Source organism: Malaclemys terrapin, chromosome 2 (assembly GCF_027887155.1).
Source record: "Malaclemys terrapin pileata isolate rMalTer1 chromosome 2, rMalTer1.hap1, whole genome shotgun sequence".
NCBI lineage: Eukaryota > Metazoa > Chordata > Testudines > Emydidae > Malaclemys > Malaclemys terrapin.
The window spans coordinates 142882592-142900100 of NC_071506.1; the positions used below are offsets into that span (position 1 = coordinate 142882592).

Consider the following 17509-nt stretch of genomic DNA (forward strand, 5'->3'; position numbering starts at 1 on the left):
GCAGGGCTGAGCAGTGACAGTACAAGCAATAGGAAGCCCGGGTCCGGGTGGGGCAACAATGAGTCAGGGGCTCAGGCCCTCAGGCAGGGCTGAGCAATAACAATAGGTCCCAGCCTCCTCAGGCCTGGGAGCGGGGGGGACACAGGCCCTCCCACTCCACTGCGTCCCAGCCTGAGGCCCTAGCAGTGGCAGAAGACCCACTGCTGTGTCAGTGGGGATCCTGGCCGCAACACACTGACATGGGCTCTGGCAGTGCTGCAGCCAGACTAGGGTCGGCTGCCCCGGGCTACTTCCAGACTCCCCCTTGGGTAGTACCTGGGTCAGGGTGTTGTCCTCTGGGGGGTCCAGCACCATAGGTTCCTCAGCGAGCGGCAGGCCTGGCAACTCCTCCGGGTAGCAGGGCAGGCCTGGCAACTCCTCTGGGTAGCGGGCACAGGGCAGGTCCTGGCGGCTGCCTTGAGCCGCGGGGTTTTCCCAGTCGTGGGCTAGGCTGGAGGCAGCTGGCCTCTCCGGTGGCTGGGGCCTTACTGAGCTCTGGGGGCGAGCCTTTATACTTCTGGGTCGCCGCCTGACCCTCTGAGGGGCGGGCTCAGAGCTCCCTAGCTCTGCCCACTCCGGCCTCTGGACGGGCTTTTCCCTCTCCAGGGCGGCGGGGAACCACAACGCCTCACTACAGTGGGTTATATAGATTGTTGTAATTAGCCAGAAATCCAGTGTCTTTATGAAGTTCATGATTTTTAGTATCTAGCAAAGTTATGAATGTAGGCTCCCCCGCTCGTTGTTTGAAGGTGTTGTGCAGGTTTCTTTTGAGGATGGGGACTGAGAGGTCAGATAGGGAGTGATCGCTTTGTGAAAAGTGTTTGCTCATGAGTGATAGTGTTTTTGTCTTTTATCACTTTTCTGTGCGAGTTCATTTGAGAGCGCAGTGATTGTCTGGTTTCACTCACATAGTTGTTGGGGCATTTAGTGCACTGGCTGAGGACACCACATGTTGTGACAGGCATGTGTAGGACTCCTGGATCTTGAGTGGTGTGTTGTGGGGCGTATTGATCATCGTAGCAGTGGAGATATGTCTGCAAGTTTTGCATCTGTTGTTCTAGTAGGGTCTGGTGCTGCTTTGTGTTTGTGGGGCCTGGTCTGTGGGGCGCTTGTTTCTGATGATGACCTTGGCGAGGTTGTTTGAAGGCCAGTATGGTGATCTTGTATATATTGTGTGTAAGGCTATGTTGTTGAAGTTGATGCTGGGAGCTTTCCAGAGGGAGTTTAATGTATGGGTGGTGGTGGTTGTAGTTGTGGTGGAAATTTATGAGGGGGTTCAGTCGTATTTGCCTCCTCTGGACAGACCATCGATGTATCTCAGGAATATCGTTGGTTTCGTGGTGCATTTGTTCAGAAATTCTTCTTCAGCGTTGCCCCTGAATAGGTTGGCATACTGGGAAGCCATCCTAATACCCATGGCTGTTCCCATGGTCTTTGGACAAAGTGTTGCTGATGTAAAGTTGTTATGAGTGAGGGTGAAAGAGATGAGTTGTCCATTGTAGATACTGGAGCCAGGTCGTGATGCTATCATTGGGAGCAATGTTGGTGTATAAGGAGGTGACATCCATGGTGGCAAGGGTGGTATTCTGAGGGAAGTGGTTAGTGTTGCAGAGTTCCTGGAGGAAGTTGGTTGTGTCCAGGAGGAAGCTGGCCCTTTGCGTGTTGAGTGGTTTGAGGATGGTTTCTGTGAGTACTGATATCCCTTCAGTTAGAGTGCTGTGGCCAGATACGATGGGTCTGCCCGGGTCCCCTTGTTTGTGTGTATCTTGGGAAGCAGGTAGAAGGTCCCTCGGGCGGATTCGAGAGGGATGAGGTTGAAGAGTTTCTCTTGGAGTTGTTTGGGGAAGGATTTGGTAGTATCCTTCAATTCCTGACTGAACTGTGGTGTGGGGTCTTCTTTGAGTTCTTTATAGCAGCGAGTGGTGGAGAGTTGCTTGTCATCATTAACATAGTTGTCATGGTGGAGGACTGTGATGGCACTCCCTTTGTTTGCTGGTCTGATCACTATCTGGAGATTGGGTTTCAGAGACTGTATAGCTGGTGGAGTGATAGTTGAGCAATAGTGGTGGATGTGCTGTTTAAGGATTTCACAGTGAACTTCCTGAAGCAATCAATGTAATGATCAAGTGTGTGGTTTCATCTGTTCTGGGGTGTCCAGTCAGATGATTATTTTTGTGTATGACTGTCAGTGGGGACCTAGTAATTATGGGTGGTGATGGTGATGTGGAAGAATTCTTTGAGATGGAGTCAGTGAAAGAATTCTTCTAGCTCTCCAGGTGTTAGTAGGCTGTCAGGTTCCGTGGTGGGGACAAGTTCAGTCCCTTGGAGAGTACAGATAATTCAGCTCCAGTTGGGGTAGTCTTGATAAACTGATGATGTTGGGGGTGTGGCATAGTGTCCACTTGGGTCTTGGTTCTATGGTTTCTCCAAGAGGTGGTGTTCTGTGGGTTGTGGAGTTGTGGTTGGTTCTACTTTTAGTTTTGGATGGCTCTCCTCGGGGTTTTTGATAGTTGTTTTGGGTTTCTTGCGTAATCTCTAGGTTCCTGATTTTTTTCCTTCCAGTATGTGGGAGAATGTGGTGATTCCTGGTTTGAGGTAGCCCCTTCTGGAGAACGTAAGGTACCAGAGATAGTTCCCCAGTTTTTCTGAAGTCCTTCTGCAGAGTTCGTCAGCATATTTGGAGTTGTGTTTAGGGGCCCGAGGGTAATAGATGGTGAGTCCTCTGGGAATGATTTGCTCAGCTATTAAGTTTTGCTTCCTTTTTCATCTTCTTGTGGACTTTCCGTTTCCATTTGGGGGGCACTACACAGTATTGCCACGAGGTGGTGCCAAAACTTAATGCATCTGTCCTAAACTAGCCTCACATGCAGTATTGTCCATTTAAGGGTTCAGGAGGCACTTTCATTCCTCAACGGTGCTGGAAACTTTCACATTACAAATATGGTATGTTCTATTCAACATGGGGCGACATTATTATTTATTTGTATTGCGGTGGCTTTCAGAGGCCCCCAGCTGAGATCAGGCCCCCATTGTGCTGGGCACTTCACAGACAAATAGTAAGACAGTCCCTGCTCCTTAAAAGCTTGCAGTCTAAATAGATGAGAGACGCAGTTTTTATCTCTGAAGTGCTACAAACCATGAGGTTCCAGTCACAGTTCTGACCCGTGCATCCCCTGAAAAAGCCACCAGGGAGACTGATTGTACAACAGGCCAACTTCTCAGGGGAAACATTGGGCCACAAGCCAAAACTAAAAGCTGCGGCTACAGATCTACCGAGCAAGCTGTGTAGCCTGCAGGAGTCACTGCAGGGCTGCTGGAGTGGGAGAGGCATAGGCCCTTCTGAGACACAATGTCACTTGAATTTCCTATTCAATTCGAAGAGACCATGAGCCGTCTTTGGCAGCTGGCCTTGGTTTGGTGCCTGTGTAGATTAACTCTGCGTTGCGATTTCTAGTGTCTCAGTTTCAGATCATAGGTTTTCTTGTGCTGGGGAAGTAGCAATAGCTGCAAACGCTGTAGAAAAACAGTTCACAAATGGAGCTGGCTGATGTGAGATGAACACTTGATGCTGCGCAGCAGACCTGGTTTTGTGATGGGGCTGGTGGTGCAAAGATGTCCCAGTCCCTCACCTGCTGCAGAGCTAAGCGTCAAAGCTGGAGTTATTCTAGCGAAATTGGTTCAGTTCCAAAGCTCCCCCTCACCAAGGCCTTCATCCTACCAGGAAAGTCATGCGGGCAAAGTCCTGTGGGTTTCCTTGCAGGATCAGGGCCAATGTCCTCATACAATGTAGCAGGGTTAGTCTTTTCTTAGTAGCTGTTGAAGATTGCAATGGAAGGCGATGCAGGTTGGGGCTGGGATGACAGTGTATCCTTAGAGGGAACTTGCACTATGGCTAGCTGTAGGCAGTGCACACTATATTAACTCTGGGCCCCATCTCCCAAAATGTGCGGGTTAGGTCCATCCGTCCCGTGGTGCTTTGCTGTGCTAACCCAGGTGGTTCTGTCCCCACCTCCCCTCAGCCAGCAGAGGAGAAGGAGCAGCTGCTGCAAAATGATGAGTACCAGGAGACAATGGTGGAATCCACCTTCATGTACCTGACCCTCGACCTCCCCACTGCCCCGCTGTACAAGGACGAGAAGGAGCAGCTGATCATCCCCCAGGTGCCGCTCTTCAACATCCTGGCCAAGTTCAACGGCATCACTGAGAAGGTAACTCCGCCCCTTCCCTGACTCTCCTGCCCTCCTGCCTCTAGAGGTACGTTCCCTGCCGCCTGTCCCTGTTAGACTCTCCTGCTCTGCAGTGCTGCTTGTGTTTGGGGGGCAGCCGCAAATCTGCTAAGGTGCCTGGCACCTAAGATCTAAGGCAGTGTTGTTGGTGCTGGCAGGGCAGAGCGAGGGCTGGTGTGCTCTCCTATCCTTGTGGGTGCCTCTGCCTTGGCCATGTGTGGGTCTCTGGTTGCTGAGGGTTGTGTGTCTCTGTCCTTGCTCCAGGAGTATAAAACCTACAAGGAGAATTTTCTCAAGCGCTTCCAGCTGACCAAGCTGCCTCCCTACCTCATCTTCTGCATCAAGCGGTTCACCAAGAACAACTTCTTTGTGGAGAAGAACCCCACCATCGTCAACTTCCCCATCACGTAGGTACCGCCTGGACCCGGCTGGGGGGCTGCAGCTCCGGCTGTGCTTTCTAGGGAAAGCCCCTTGCACTCGCTCTGAGAACAGGGTTTGTCTGCAGAGGATGAGACCCAATGCAGCCCGTCTCCAAGTGGCAACAGATGGGCGTTGGCGCCTGAATGGCGCTGCCAGGAGCTGGTGCAGATTGCACCTTTGTGGGATATATTGGTTGGGTGCTCCCTGTTCCTCTAAGGATTCCCTCCAGGCGTTGGTTGGCAGCTAGGCCCGTTTGGCTAGAAACACACTACTTACATGTGACAAAGAGTCCTGTGGCACCTTATAGACTAACAGATGTCGTCTGACCAAGTGGTTATTCACCCACGAAAGCTTATGCTCAAATACGTCTGTTAGTCTGAGGTGCCACAGGACTCTCTGTTGCTTTTTACAGATCCAGACTAACACGGCTACCCCTCTGATACTTGACTACTTACATGGACACTCGACCCCAGGAAACAGCCCTGTTTAGCAGATGCTCCCCCTGTACAGACCATGCAGTCCTGTGCTGATACCAATGGAAGGAGAGGCTTGTGGGTAAACATAGGACTGGGACTCCGGAGACCTGAGATCAGTTCCTGGCTCTGCCACAAACTCCCTGTGTGACTCTGGGCCAACCCCTGCCTTGCTGTGCCTTAGTTTCCTCATCTGTAAAATGGAGGTGATTCTTCTCTGCCTCCTAGGGGTCTGGTGAGGATGACCTCAGCACTCTGTGAGGTGCTCGGGGGGGACTGTAGATACAGACACCAATGGAGCTCAGCCTTGTGAGGTCTCGTTTGGGCCCCCTGTGGCTGCAGTGCCACGTGCAGTCGGCTGTTCTGCACCTGGAGCTTGTAGGCCGGCATGTTGTGTGTCAAGGTGGAGATGACCTTATACAGCTGGGGTGGAACTCCCTGTTTGAATGGGTGCTAGGGCGGGGTGGCACAACACATCTGGTTATGACTAACGGGGAACGTGACATTTAGCTACTGCCCTTGTCTGGTGGCCGGTAAAGTCGTCTTTCTCTTTTGCTTTGAGTATTAAAAATGATCTGTGCAGCTTCCAACTGAACTGTGCAGATTGTCTTGGCCAGAGCACGTCCTCCCTACTTGGTCTAGTGCAGTGCCGGGTTATCTTCTGTGGTGCTGGTGATCCAGCCTTGCATGGCACTAGACGAGACAGCTCAGCCGTAATAGCGGGGTGCCTGGTTCTGATTTACATGCGTGTGGGGCTGACGCTTGGTGGCCGCAATTGCAGCTAGCTAAGGAGCTGGCCCCCTGCTCTGGCCCCCTGGGCATCAGCATGCAACGTACAGGGGCACACTGGAACTCCCGGCCTTTTCGGGGCCTGGTGCAGCTTGCCCCTTGTGCTCACAATGCTGCTGTTCCTCCTGCTGCAGGAACGTGGATCTCCGGGAGTACCTGTCCGAGGAAGTGCAGGCCGTGCACAAGAACACCACCTACGACCTCATCGCCAACATCGTGCATGATGGGAAACCCACCGAGGGCTCCTACAGAATTCACGTGCTGCATCATGTGCGTGACCGAAGGGGCAGAGTTCAGTGTCTGCTGGTAGCGTGGGGGCTGGAGCAGCATGCAAAGCACCCTAGTCCCTGCTAGCCCAGTGGCTTGGGGTGTGACCGCTCTAGTCTCTGGGGATTTAGCCCATGCAGAGGATTGCTGACGCTAGCTCACTGCCTAAGGCTGATCCCTTGCAGCTGCTCTAGCAGGGAGCTGAGTAGCCCTCCCCGGTTCGTTCTCCAGCCTGCACAGCAGCTGAGGGCAGCCCTTGGGGCTTGCCCAAGCAGCTCTGCTCCCTGAATAGCCCCACAAGTGAGCTCAGGTAGCAGCTGGCTGTAACCTGCTCCCCCAGTCCAGACGCATCCTGATGAGACGTGCTGGGAAAGCAGTGCGCCCACTGCTGAGCTTGGGGGCTCATCGCTTTGTGCCCATGGGGATGGTTGCTCGGGGAGCTGGGGAGACAGGCTTTGCTCTGTTGCATGGTGAGGCCAGACAGTGGCTCAAAGCAACAGGCTGGGCAGAGTGGATGTCTGGAGCCCAGTGTGTCAGAACTAGCGCCATGGTAAGACCTGCTGTCATAACTCTCCTCACCCTTTTGCAATGGCTTTTGGCAGGGCACGGGCAAGTGGTATGAGCTGCAAGACTTACAGGTGACCGATATCCTGCCCCAGATGATAACGCTCTCAGAGGCCTATATCCAGGTGAGTGCATTGCTGTCTGTTCCACTGCATGGGGTGACTCGTTCCACCTGACCAGGTGATCTCTGCTGACGGCGTAGGGCCGTACAAGCTTTGCCTGGCTTTTCGGCTGTCCCGGGTCTCTGCACAACATGGCAGATGTGAGTTGCTGTTGCAGAGCTATTTAAAGAAAACTTGCTTGTGCTGCAGCTGCTCTAGCATCATCTCCTCTAGCACAGGCTGAAGGAAGTGGTGGTCCCTGTGGGGGGGGAGGAGGGCTGTATGTGTGATGAGTCATTCATCGCATACGGTAAGTGCTGACCCGGTGGTGCAATGATGGGACATGTGGGAGGCGTTGCTGTCACATCAGTGTTGGTGGCCATGTTCCTGTGGCTCTAATGCACATACCCATGATAAAGACAGTGCTGTTGCACTCTGAGATGCAGCGGCAGCCCACAGGCTCTGATCAGCAAGTCAGTAAAAACTTCATGTGATAAATGATGTGGTAGAACAAAGGTGTGGGGGTGATAAACTTCACAGGCAGTCAGTGTCTGAGTCCCTGCCCACAGAGGGGCCTACAGCAGCCTTGTGTGTCCTGAGGCACGGCGTGGGAGGGGCAGCCTGTATTTAGAAAGTGGAGCTCAAAGTAATACTTAGCGCTTCTCATCTGTACTGCTCAAAGGGTGGCTGGATTGCCCAGTGGTCAGGTCACTAGCCTGGGGCTAAGGAGAGCCAGGTTCAATTCCTGGCTCTGTCACAAACTCACAAGAATGGCCAGGCTGGGTCAGACCCATGGTCCATCTAGCCCAGTGTCCTGTCCTCTGACAGTGGCCAGTGCCAGGTGCTTCAGAGGGAATGAACAGAACAGGGCAATTATTGAATGATCCATTCCCATCATCCAGGCCCAGCTTCTGGCAGTCAAAGGCTTAGGGACGCCCAGAGCATGGAGTTGCGTCTCTGACTATCTTGGCTAATAGCCGTTGATGGACCTATCACCCATGAACTTATCTAGTTCTCTTTTGAACCCAGTTATATTTCTTTTGGCCTTCACAACATCCCCTGGTAACAAGTTCCACAGGCTGACTGTGAGTTGTGTGAGGAAGTACTTCCATTCTTTGTTTTAAACCTGCTGCCTGTTAATTTCTTTGAGTGACCCCTGGTTCTGGTGTTATGTGAAGGGGTAAATAACACTCCCCTATTCACACTCTCCACACCATTCATGATTTTATAGAACTCTATCACAGCCCCCGTTATTCGTCTCTTCTAAGTTGAACAGTCCCAGTCTTTTTAATCTCTGCTCGTATGGAAGCTGTTCCATACCCCTCATTGTTTTTCATAGATTCATAGATTCTAGGACTGGAAGGGACCTCGAGAGGTCATCGAGTCCAGTCCCCTGCCCTCATGGCAGGACCAAATACTGTCTAGACCATCCTGGATAGACATTTATCTAACCTACTCTTAAATATCTCCAGAGATGGAGATTCCACAACCTCCCTAGGCAGTTTATTCCAGTGTTTAACCACCCTGACAGTTAGGAACTTTTTCCTAATGTCCAACCTAAACCGCCCTTGCTGCAGTTTAAACCCATTGCTTCTGGTTCTATCCTTAGAGGCTAAGGTGAACAAGCTTTCTCCTTCCTCCTTATGACACCCTTTTAGATACCTGAAAACTGCTATCATGTCCCTCTCAGTCTTCTCTTTTCCAAACTAAACAAACCCAATTCTTTCAGCCTTCCTTCATAGCTCATGTTCTCTGGATCTTTAATCATTCTTGTTGCTCTTCTCTGGACCCTCTCCAATTTCTCCACATCTTTCTTGAAATGCGGTGCCCAGAACTGGACACAATACTCCAGTTGAGGCCTAACCAGCGCAGAGTAGACTGGAAGAATGACTTCTCGTGTCTTGCTCACAACACACCTGTTAATGCATCTCAGAATCCTGTTTGCTTTTTTTGCAACAGCATCACACTGTTGACCCATATTTAGCTTGTGATCTACTATAACCCCTAGATCCCTTTCTGCTGTACTCCTTCCTAGACAGTCTTTTCCCATTCTGTATGTGTGAAACTGATTTTTCCTTCCTAAGTGGAGCACTTTGCATTTGTCTTTGTTAAACTTCATCCTGTTTACCTCAGACCATTTCTCCAATTTGTCCAGATCATTTTGAATTATGATCCTATCCTCCAAAGCAGTTGCAATCCCTCCCAGTTTGGTATCATCTGCAAACTTAATAAGCGTACTTTCTATGCCAATATCTAAGTCGCTGATGAAGATATTGAACAGAGCTGGTCCCAAAACAGACCCCTGCGGAACCCCACTTGTTATACCTTTCCAGCAGGATTGGGAACCATTAATAACAACTCTCTGAGTACGGTTATCCAGCCAGTTATGCACCCACCTTATAGTAGTCCCATCTAAGTTGTGTTTGCCTAGTTTATCAATAAGAATATCATGCGAGACCGTATCAAATGCCTTACTAAAGTCTAGGTATACCACATCCACAGCTTCTCCCTTATCCACAAGACTCGTTATCTTATCAAAGAAAGCTATCAGATTGGTTTGACATGATTTGTTCTTTACAAATCCATGCTGGCTATTCCCTATCACCTTACCACCTTCCAAGTGTTTGCAGATGATTTCCTTAATTACTTGCTCCATTATCTTCCCTGGCACGGAAGTTAAACTATCTGGTCTGTAGTTTCCTGGGTTGTTTTTATTTCCCTTTTTGTAGATGGGCACTATATTTGCCCTTTTCCAGTCTTCTGGAATCTCTCCCATCTCCCATGATTTTCCAAAGATAATAGCTAGAGGCTCAGATACCTCCTCTGTTAGCTCCTTGAGTATTCTAGGATGCATTTCATCAGGCCCTGGTGACTTGCAGGCATCTAACTTTCCTAAGTGATTTTTAACTTGTTCTTTTTTTTATTTTATCTTCTAAACCTACCCCCTTCCCATTAGCATTCACTATGTTAGGCATTCCTTCAGACTTCTAGGTGAAGACCGAAACAAAGAAGTCATTGAGCATCTCTGCCATTTCCAAGTTTCCTGTTACTGTATCTCCCGCCTCACTGAGCAGTGGGCCTACCCTGTCCTTGGTCTTCCTCTTGCTTATAATGTATTGATAAAAAGTCTTCTTTTTTCCCTTTATTCCCTTAGCCAGTTTGAGCTCATTTTGTGCCTTTGCCTTTCTAATCTTGCCCCTGCATTCCTGTGTTGTTTGCCTATATTCATCCTTTGTAATCTGTCCTAGTTTCCATTTTTATATGACTCCTTTTTATTTTTTAGATCATTTTTTGTTGCCCTTCACTTATTATCTATCTCTTTACTAATGGTTCCTAATGTGCTCTTAGGCTTTTTGACTGTTGCTGCACACTGAGCAGATGTTTTCAGAGAACTGCCCATGATGATGCCAATATCTTTTTGGTGGTAACAGCTAATTTAGACCCTGTCATTTTGTTTGTATAGTTGGGTTTGTTTTCCAATGTGCGTTACTTTGCATTTATCAACATTGAATTTCATCTGCCATTTTTGTCTCCCGGTCACCCAGTTTTGTGAGATTCTTTTGTAGCTCTTTGGACTTAACAGTCTTGAGTAATCATCTGCAAATTTTGCCATCTGACAGTTCACCCCCTTTTCCAGATCACTTATGAATATGCTGAACAGCACAGGTCCCAGTACGGATACTTGGAGAACCCTGCAATTTACCTTGCTCCATTGTGAAAACTGACCATTGTTTCCTGTCTTTTAACTAGTTACTGACCCATGAGAGAACCTTCCTGCTTATCCCATGACTGCTTACTTTGTTTAAGAGCCTTTGGTGAGGGACCTTGTGTGACGAAGTGGGACTGTTCTTAATGTTTCCTCTGAATACTGTGTGGGTGCCTCAGTTTCCCCTATGCATTTCTTAAGTCTCCAGTGTGCATAAATGGCCACACTCTGTATCCTGGCAACAAATGGCTGGGGCCCTTCCTCCCTGCAAGGGAATATCTAAAGGTGAACAAAGAGATCAGGTGACCTCCTGGCCCAGGAAAGAGACAAAGGCCAGAAAGGAGGGGCTGGAGGGGGTGGCAGTTTGGAGCTGGCTGGGGATGGGAAGTGAGGGCAGACGGGGTTGTCTGGCTCGCTGGGCCCCAGAATGGACCCAGCTGAGGGGTCCCGTTCTCTGAACCTACAAGCTCTGTTTTAGACCATGTTCCTGTCATCTAATAAACCTCTGTTTTACTGGCTGGCTAAGAGTCACGTCTGACTACGAAGTGGGGGTGCAGGACCCTCTGGCTTCCCCAGGACCCCGCCGGGGCGGACTCGCTGTGGGAAGCGCACGGAGGGGCATATGCTGAATGCTCCAAGGAGAGACCCAGGAAGGTGAAGCCATGTGAGCTTCTTGCCCTGAAGACAGTCTGCTCCAAGGGAGCGGAGGCTCCCCAAAGTCCTGAGTGGCTTTGTGGGGAGCAGTTCCAGAGCATCGCCCGGGGACTCCGCGACACCTTGTCAAAGGCTTTCTGAAAGTCCAGATATACACCCTTGTCCACATGTTTGTTGACTCCCTCAAAGAATTTTAACAAATTGGTGAGGCATGATTTCCCTTTACAAAAACCATGTTGACTCTTCCCCAACATACTGTGTTTATCTCTTGAGTCTGATAATTCTGTAGTTTACTATAGTTTCATCCAATCTGCCTGGTACTGAGGTTAGGCTTACTGGGTTGTAACTGCCAGGATCACCTCTGGAACCTTTTTAAAAAATAGGTGTCACAGGAGCTACCCTCCAGTCCAGAGCGGTAGGTCACAGACCACAGTTAGTAGTTCTGCAATTTCATATCCGAGTTCCTTCAGAACTCTTGGGTGATACCATCTGGTCCTGGTGACTTCTTATTGTTTAATTCATCAATTTGGTCAAAAACCTCCTCTACTGACACCTCTTGGACAGTTCCTCAGATTTGTCACCTAAAAAGAACGGCTCGTGTTGGGATCTCCCCGCATATTCTCTGCAGTGAAGACCCATGCAAAGCATTCATTTAGCTTCTCCGCAGTGGCCATGTCTTCCTTGAGTGCTCCTCTAGCACCTCGATTGGCCAGCGGCCCCACTGACTGTTAGGCAGGCTTTCTGCTTTTGATATACTTTAAACATTTCTTGCTGTTAGTTTGTGTCTCCTTAGCTAGTTGCTGTTCAAATTCTTTCTTGGCCTGCCTTATTATACTTCTACACTTGTCTTGCCAGAGTTTATGCTTCTTTGTATTTTGCTTAGTAGGATTTGACTTTCAATTTTTAAAGTATGGCTTTTTGCCTGCATCTGCCTCTTTTACTCTATGTAGCCCTGGTGGCATTATTTTGGGCCTCTTATTGTTTATTTTATTTGAGGGTGTACATTTAGTTTGGCCCTCTATTATGGTGTTTTTAAATAGTCTCCATGCAGCTCGCAGGCATTTCACCCTTGTGACTGTTCCTTTTAATTTCTGTTTAACTAGCTTCCTCGTTTTTGTGTCGTTCCCTTTTTTGAAGTTAAATACTACTGTGATGGGTTTCTTTGGCATTTTCCCCCCTACAAGGATGTTAAATTTATGGTCTTTTATTATCGTGGGTTCAGCTACACCTCTGCCCCAATATAACGCTGTCCTCGGGAGTCAAAAAATCTTACTGTGTTATAGGTGAAGCCGCGTTATATCGAACTTGCTTTGATCTGCCGGAGTGTGCAGGCCCCCCTCCCCCGGAGCGCTGCTTTACCGCGTTGTTATATCTGAATTAATGTTATATCGGGTCGTGTTATGTTGGGGTAGAGGTGTATATTCACCTCTTGGACTAGATCCTGTGCTCCATTTAGGACTAAATCTGGGTGGGCAAACTTTTTGGCCTGAGGGCCACATTGGGGTTCCGAAACTCTATGGAGGGCTAGTGTAGTGTATTAAATTGCTCCCCATAGGAATGTGCTACTTATGGCTGCCAGTCCTGGTGCTCTGAGCGGCATGGTAAGGGGGCAGGGAGTTTGGATAAGGGGCAGGGGGTCACAGGAGGCAGTGAGGGGACAGGGAGCGGGGAGGTTGGATGGGGGTGGGGTCCCGGGGGAGTGGTTAGGGGTGGGGAGTCCCAGGAGGGGGCAGTCAGGGGACAAGGAGCAGGGGGGTTGGATGGGTCGGGGGTTTTGAGGGGGGCAGTCAGGGAGCGGGAAGTGGTAGGGGGTGGATAGGGGGGCGGGGGCCAGGCTGTGTGCGGAGGCACAGCCTTCCCTACCCGGGGTGTATTGTATTAAATTGCTCCCCCATAGGAATGTGCTACTTACGAAGCACCAGGACTGGCAGCTGTAAGTAGTACACCGTAAGTAGCACATTCCTACGGGGAGCAATTTAATACACTACTCCCGGCAGCTCATGCAGCTGCCCGGCAGGAACTCACAGCCCTGCTGCCCAGAGCGCTGGCGGCACGGCGAGCTGAGGCTGTGGGGGAGAGGCCAGGAGCTAGTCTCCCAGCCGGGAGCTCAAGGGCCAGGCAGGACGGTCCCGTGGGCTGGGTGTGGCCCGCGGGCCGTAGTTCGCCCATCTCTAGACTAAATCAAGAATTACCTCTCCCCTTGTGGGTCTCAGGATTAGCTGCTCCAAAAAGCTGTCATTTATAGTGTTTGGAAATTTTCTCTCTGCATCCTGTCCTGAGGTGATGTGTACCCAGTCAATACAGGGATAGTTGAAATCCCCCATTATTGCATTTTCTGCCTTTGTAGCCTCTCTAATGTCCCTGAACATTTCCCAGTCATCACCACCATCCTAGCCAGGTGGTCGATAGTATGTCCCAGCTGTTAAATGCTCAGTGGTTAAGCATGGAATTTCTGTCCGTAGAGATTGTATGGCACAGTTTGATTCATTTCAGATGTTTACTTTATTTGCCTCTATGCAGTGCCATCCTCCCCACTAGCGCAACCTACTCTGTCGTTCCTGTATATTTGTACCCTGCTTTTACCACTTCCCATTGATTATTCTCATTCCATCAGTTTTCCACTATGCCTATTATAGCGATATCCTCATTCAGGTCAGGCACTTGAGTTCACCCAGCTTAGAATTTAGACTTCTAGCATTTGTATAGAATCACTTGTTCATTTTGTCAGCTGCTTGCCTTCATGCATTGTGTTCAAATGGGACTCTTTAATGTGTGACTGTTCCTCACTAGCTCCTGCCTATGCTCTACCAACTCCCTTCCTGTCCTCTCTACTAGGATATAGAGCTCTCCCTTCCCTAAGGGGATGAATGTATTGAAGGGAGAAATCCCTGGGCAAGTCATTTGATGTTCTCAGTTCCCCATCTGCAGAGGGGCACTGCCTGGCTTTGTGGTGGTGAGATATGTACCCTCTAGATTGTGAAGAGCTTGGTTACTATGGTGGTGGGGGCCAGATAAGAGTCACAGGGGGGTAAGTGGGGGAGTATCCCCATTTTACAGAAGGGGAAACTGAGGCACAGAAGTGCCTTGCCCAAGGTCGCCCAGCGTCCGTGTTGGTTAGAAGCAGAGCCTGGCTCTCCTGACTGCCAGCCCTGTGCCTTCTCCGCTAGGCCACGCTGCCTTCCTGGGCGCTGCTGAGGGCAGGAAACGAACCCCAAAGTGATGTTTCCTTTCTCTTTTCAGATCTGGAAGAGGCGGGATGAGGATGAGACCAACCAGCAGGGGGCATGAGAGGAGAGCAGAGTGCTACAGATGTTTACTACCATCCTCTCCAGGGAACCGGGGGAGAGACTGGGACGCTGCCCCCCCCCCCAGCTGGACAGCGCTTCTCATCCCCGGCCTTGCACAATACGTGTCAGCAGGACGCAGACCGATCAGCTTCTCCACCAGCCTCTGAGGGGACGGTGGGATGGATCACCCAGTGCCCTTCTGCTGCTCAGCTGGTCTCTGGCTGCACACAGGCCCCGGCAAACCTCAGCCTGTGCCCGTGGCAGAGGAAGCCGATCCCGCCTGTCGCAGACAGCTGTCTGTCTGGAAAACTCTCTTCAGGGAACCCAGGCTGTTCCCCTCATTTCATGTCTCACTGACGTCCCCATTCCAGCTGTACTGCCGCTGGCTGGTTGCTGGAGCAGACCATGCCCTGGGCACAGTGACTAGCGAGGCTTGGAGCAGGAACAGCCTCTCTTCTACTTGCCAGTCCTGCTTCCTTATGTTCATTAAAGGAGTTCAGGCCTGTTTTTTATTTCCCGTGCCTGGCCTCATTGCTTCTGAAATCCCATCTGTTCAGTGCGCCTGCTTCTGTCTCCACTCAGGCGGGGCCAGGAGGGGTGTGGGATCTCACACCCTGTCAGAGCGGTGAGAAGCCTGCCATTGGCTGTTGGAGTTTGGCAGGGCTGTCCCACCTAGCCCAGCTTCTGTTCGAGTGCCCTCCCCCTCATCTGGGACGGACCCTCCTCTTCTAAACCCTCCTTTCCCCACCTGGGAGAGCTCCCACAGCTCCTATTTTCCTAAGGAGCCAGCAGGGGCCAGACCCTCCAAGGTATTTGGGTACCAAACTCCTATTGAAATGGATGGGACTTAGGCACCCCAGTACTCTAGGGGGCTGGGCCTAGCTCCTCTAACTGCTCTCGGCCTCCTTCTGTTGTACCCTGGCCTCCCCTGGAGAATAAATTAAATAAATTTAAAGGTGCTGGTCAGGGTGTGGGAGCGCCCTTCAGAAGGGGAGGAGCGTTCACCCACCACATCTGAGGGGGTCAGAGTGGAATCACGCCACTGGGGTCTCTTTGAAGCGGTCCCACGAGCCTGTTGATGGAAAAGTGTGTCAGCCGCTGATGGTGGGAGATAGCAGACGGGAGCTGGTCGCTGTGGCTTTAGCAAGTCAGGGAAGTGACAGAGCTGTTTGTGTCAGTGTGAAAACCAGTCCACGTAACCCTTTTGCTGCTGGATGCTGGTGACTTTGCACACTGCAGGCAGGCCATGGAGGAGCCCTGCGGAGGACACTCCATTCAGTGCACAAATGGAGCGTATTCGCTCAGGAGGCTCCTTCTGACGCCTGCTGCTTTCCCCAGCCTCTGCTTTGGGTGTGTGGCTCCCGGTTCCCAGGGCCTGGGAAGTAGGATGGGCAGAGAGGATGATGGGAAGCGTTCCATTCAACCAGGGGCTTGGTGGCAGTAAGTGTTAGAACTGCCCTTCCTTTGTTTAAGCCAGCAATTCCCCCACCCTCTTGGGCCTGGTCCACACTAACCCCCCACTTCGGACTAAGGTTATTAACGTAGCTGAATTCGAAGTACCTTAGTTCGAACTTACCGCGGGTCCAGACGGGGCAGGGAGACTCCCCCGTCAATGCCGCGTATTCCTCTCACCGAGCTGGAGTACCAGCGTCGACGGTGAGCACTTCCGGGATCGATTTATCGCATCTAGACAAGACGCGATAAATCGATCCCAGAAGATAGATTGCTTACCGCCGGATGCGGCGGTAAGTGTAGACCTACCCTTAGTTACATCCTGTTGTGCTATAATCCTCCTCTTGTCCCTGCACTGGTGTAATCAGAGGCGTGGTTTGACACTGGTTTCAAATGGCACTGTGAGGCAGTGTAGCCTAGTGGATGGAGCATTGAGCTGGGACTCAAGAGACCTGGGTTCAAGCCCCAGTTCTGCTGCTGGCCTGCAGGGTGACCTTGGGGAAGTCACTGCCTGTCTGTGCCTCAGTTTCCCCATCCTTAAAATGCATTGATGGCACTGACCTCTCTAAAGTGCTCTAATGAAAAGCACTCGATAAGAGCCAGGATTTGACTCTAAGCTCCCGGCTGTCCACGTGGACTGGCACAAATGGAACTAAGCTGATGCAAGGCTGTGTCTAGAGAGGCTCTTCGGTCACTGTTTACACTGCTAGAGTTAAACGGGTGCAAACCCCTGAGTGTTGCCGCATCACAGCGGCTTATTTCCCGTCACCCTGTGCGCTCCCAGTTGCCTGGAGCTAAATCCCAATGAGCCTCTGAAAGTGAAGAGCAGCACTGGTTTAAATTCACACGTTGGATGATGCTGGCACATCTTCCACCAGCAAGGAGCTCCTAGGACCTTAGGGTCAAACGGTCAGAAACTAGGTGATTTAGGAGCCTATATCCTACCTTTACAAGGGATTTTTAACAGTGTGGGATGCAGATAGATACCTGGTGATTTTCAAAAGTGCCATATCTGCCTCTTGAAATGCCCAGGTAACTGAACTCTGTCCTGCCCCAATACCGTCCCTCCTCGCCCCTGGGTTGGAGCACCTGTTCTTTGTCAGTACTGGTTCTCGGGGGGGCGGGGGGGGGTTTACACTCTGCTGCTATGACCGTGTGCATCAGAGCTGCTGTAACAGCACCAGTGAAAACCAGCAGGACTGACTGGGAAATTCTACATGGGAGGGGGTATGTGAAAAACGGGACAATCTTCTTCATGAACCTGCTTCCTGCTTTTTTATTTACAGTCACTGAGAACTGGGCCCATGAACCTATAGCCAGTGCAGGGAGCCTCTAACAGGTGTATTAAATACCCAGTGTTTGTGGGGGTCGAATTGAAATTGAGCTGTGAGCTTGGTGCTAACGAACAGCCACAAGAGCTGGAGAGCTACTAAAACGAACCAGAAAGCTAGACACCTTTTGAGAATGTCGAGGCCAGATTGTAGGCATTGGTTGGGATGGCGTCTTCCCCAGCCAGGAGATCAGAGGAACA

General features: G+C 50.7%; 1 protein-coding gene across 1 annotated transcript in view; it reads left to right on the plus strand.

Annotated features, from left to right (window-relative positions):
• USP39 (ubiquitin specific peptidase 39) overlaps positions 1-14738 on the plus strand; it is a 28536-nt gene extending 13798 nt beyond the window's left edge. The window contains exons 9-13 of the mRNA XM_054019436.1: positions 4059-4247; positions 4530-4672; positions 6082-6217; positions 6817-6903; positions 14480-14738. Of these exons, the coding sequence (XP_053875411.1) occupies positions 4059-4247; positions 4530-4672; positions 6082-6217; positions 6817-6903; positions 14480-14527 (603 nt within the window). The 3' untranslated portion in view covers positions 14528-14738. The remainder of the gene's footprint in view (positions 1-4058; positions 4248-4529; positions 4673-6081; positions 6218-6816; positions 6904-14479) is intronic.
• Positions 14739-17509: the final 2771 nt, after the last annotated feature.